The 3,203-nt window shown below is 67.9% G+C and overlaps 1 protein-coding gene across 1 annotated transcript in view; it reads right to left on the reverse strand.

The window, feature by feature from the left end:
• Nucleotides 1–3,203, reverse strand: part of LOC106897290 (cell adhesion molecule 4-like) — a gene marked incomplete at its 3' end in the record, with an annotated part of 38,472 nt that overhangs the window by 33,746 nt on the left and 1,523 nt on the right. Inside the window, exon 2 of the mRNA XM_014957862.1 lies at nt 2,923–3,069. Within this exon, the coding sequence (XP_014813348.1) occupies nt 2,923–3,069 (147 nt within the window). The remainder of the gene's footprint in view (nt 1–2,922; nt 3,070–3,203) is intronic.

Below are 3,203 nucleotides of genomic sequence, written 5' to 3' on the forward strand. Positions count from 1 at the left end.
CCGCCCATGGCCCCCCACCAGCTGGAACCGCTCGTCCTTCAGGGCTGGGGGGGACCGGGGGTCACCCACGGGGGACACGGCCACCCCACGGGGTCCCACAACCACCCATGGGACCACATGGCCACCCATAGGGACAACACAGCCACCCACAGCCACCCCACGGCCACCCCATGGGACCCCATGGCCACCCACAGCCACCCTAAGGTCCCCACGGCCACCCATGGGGACCCCATGGCCACCTCATGGCCACCAACCAGCTGGAACCACTCATCCTTCAGCGCTGGGGGGGACACGGGGGTCCCCCACGGGGGGGGTGAGTCCCACCCATGGGCCCCCCATGGGGACCCCATGGCCACCTCATGGCCACCAACCAGCTGGAACCACTCATCCTTCAGCGCTGGGGGGGACACGGGGGTCCCCCACGGGGGGGGTGAGTCCCACCCATGGGCCCCCCATGGGGACCCCATGGCCACCCATGGGGACCCCATGGCCACCCACAGCCACCCCACGGCCACCCCACGGGGTCCCACAGCCACCCATGGGACCCCACGGCCACCCATGACCACCCACAGCCACCCCATGGCCACCCATGGGGACCCCATGGCCACCAACCAGCTGGAACCACTCATCCTTCAGCGCTGGGGGGGACACGGGGGTCACCCACGGGGGACACGGCCACCCCACGGCCACCCATGGGACCCCACAACAACTCCACGGGGTCCCACAGACACCCATAGGGACCCCACAGCCACCCCATGGCCACCCATGGGGACCCCATGGCCACCAACCAGCTGGAACCACTCATCCTTCAGCGCTGGGGGGGACACGGGGGTCACCCACAGGGGACACGGCCACCCCACGGCCACCCATGGGACCCCACAACAACTCCACGGGGTCCCACAGACACCCATAGGGACCCCACAGCCACCCCATGGCCACCCATGGGGACCCCATGGCCGCCTCATGGCCACCAACCGGCTGGAACCACTCGTTCTTCAGGGCTGGGGGGGACACGGGGGGCACCCACGGGTGACATGGGGTGACATGGGGGCCCACAACCACCCCACGGGGTCCCACAGCCCCCCATGAGACCCTACAGCCACCCACAGCCACCCCACGGCCACCCATGGGACCCCCCAACAACTCCACGGGGTCCCACAGCCCCCCATGAGACCCTACAGCCACCCACAGCCACCCCACGGCCACCCATGGAGACCTCATGGCCACCAACCGGCTGGAACCACTCGTTCTTCAGGGCTGGGGGGGACACGGGGGTCACCCACGGGTGACATGGGGTGACATGGGGTCCCACAACCACCCCACGGGGTCCCACAGCCACCCATGGGACCCTACGGCCACCCACAGCCACCCCACGGCCACCCCACGGCCACCCATGGGGACCCCATGGCCACCAACCAGCTGGAACCGCTCGTTCTTCAGGGCTGGGGGGGACACGGGGGTCACCCACAGGGGACACGGCCACCCCACAGCCACCCATGGGACCCCATGGCCACCCATGAGACCCTGTGGCCACCCACAGCCACCCCATGGCCACCCACAACCAACCCATGGCCACCCCAAGGTCCCCATGGCCACCACAGGGCTTCTAGGGCCACCCCAAGGTCCCCATGGCCACCCCATGGCCACCACAGGGCTTCTACGGCCACCCCAAAATCCCTGTGGCCACCCCATGGCCACCACAAGGATCCTATGGCCACCCTAAGGTCCCCATGGCCACCACAGTGCCCCTACGGCCACCCCAAGGTCCCCATGGCCACTCCATGGCCACCACAGGGCTCCTATGGCCACCCCAAGGTCACCATAGGGCCACCACAGGGCTTCTACTACCACCCCATGGCCACCACAGGGCTTCTACGGCTGCCCCAAGGTCCCCATGGCCACCCCAGGGCCCCTATGGCCACCCCATGGCCACCATAGGGCCACCACAGGGCTTCTATGGCCACTCCAAGGTCCCCATGGCCACCATAGGGCTACCACAAGGATCCTATGGCCACCCCAAGGCCCCCATGGCCATCACAGGGCCACCCCAGAGATCCTATGGCCATCCTAAGGTCCCCGTGGCCACCACAGGGCTTCTACTGCCACCCCATGGCCACCATAAGGCCACCACAGTGTCCCTACGGCCACCCCAAGGTCCCCATGGCCACCACAGGGCCACCCCAGGGATCCTAGGGCCACCCTAAGGTCCCCATGGTCACCCCCCATGGCCACCACAGGGCTTCTATGGCCACCCTAAGGTCTCCAGGGCCACCACAGGGCCCCTACGGCCACCCCAATATCCCCATGGCCACCAAATGGCCACCATAGGGCCACCACAAGGATCATATGGCCACCCTAAGGTCCCCATGGCCACCACAGGGCCCCTATGGCCACCCCAAGGTACCCATGGCCACGCCATGGCCAACACAGGGAACCTATGGCCACCCCAAGGTCCCCATGGCCACCACAGAGCTTCTACTACCACCCCATGGCCACCACAGGGCTTCTACGGCCACCCTAAGGTCCCCATGGGCACCACAGGGCCCCTACGGCCACCCCATGGCCACCATAGGGCCACCACAGGGATCCTAGGGCCACCCCATGGCCACCACAGAGCTTCTACGGCCACCCCAACGTCCCCATGGCCGCCCCATGACCACCATAAGGCCACCATAGGGATCCTACAGCCACCCCATGGCCACCATAAGGCCACCACAGAGCTTCTATGGCCACCCCAACGTCCCCATGGCCGCCACAGAGCTTCTACGGCCACCCTGAGGACCCCATGGCCACCCCATGGCCACCATAGGGCCACCACAGGGCTTCTATGGCCACTCCAAGGTCCCCATGGCCACCACAGGGGACCTATGACCACCCTGAGGCCCCCAGGGCCACCCCCCGTGTCCCCCCGTGTCCCCTCACCGCGGGTGCCGTTGAAGAAGAGGGTCTGCCGGGCCGGGTTCTGGATGACGACGATGGAGCCGTCGTACTGGTGGAGGTGACACGTGATCTCGGCCGTGCCACCCTCCAGCACCGTCACGTTCTCCGCCTGCACCTCCTGCGCCCGGCCTGGGGACAGGGGACAGGGTCACCGGGGGGGACACGGGGACAAGGGGGCGGGGACACTGGGGACACCCTCACCGGGGTGTTGGGGACACTGGGGACACCGTTACTGGGGTGTTGGGGACACTGGGGACAACGAC

Source organism: Calidris pugnax, unplaced genomic scaffold (assembly GCF_001431845.1).
Source record: "Calidris pugnax isolate Ruff unplaced genomic scaffold, ASM143184v1 scaffold380, whole genome shotgun sequence".
NCBI classification, from domain to species: domain Eukaryota; kingdom Metazoa; phylum Chordata; class Aves; order Charadriiformes; family Scolopacidae; genus Calidris; species Calidris pugnax.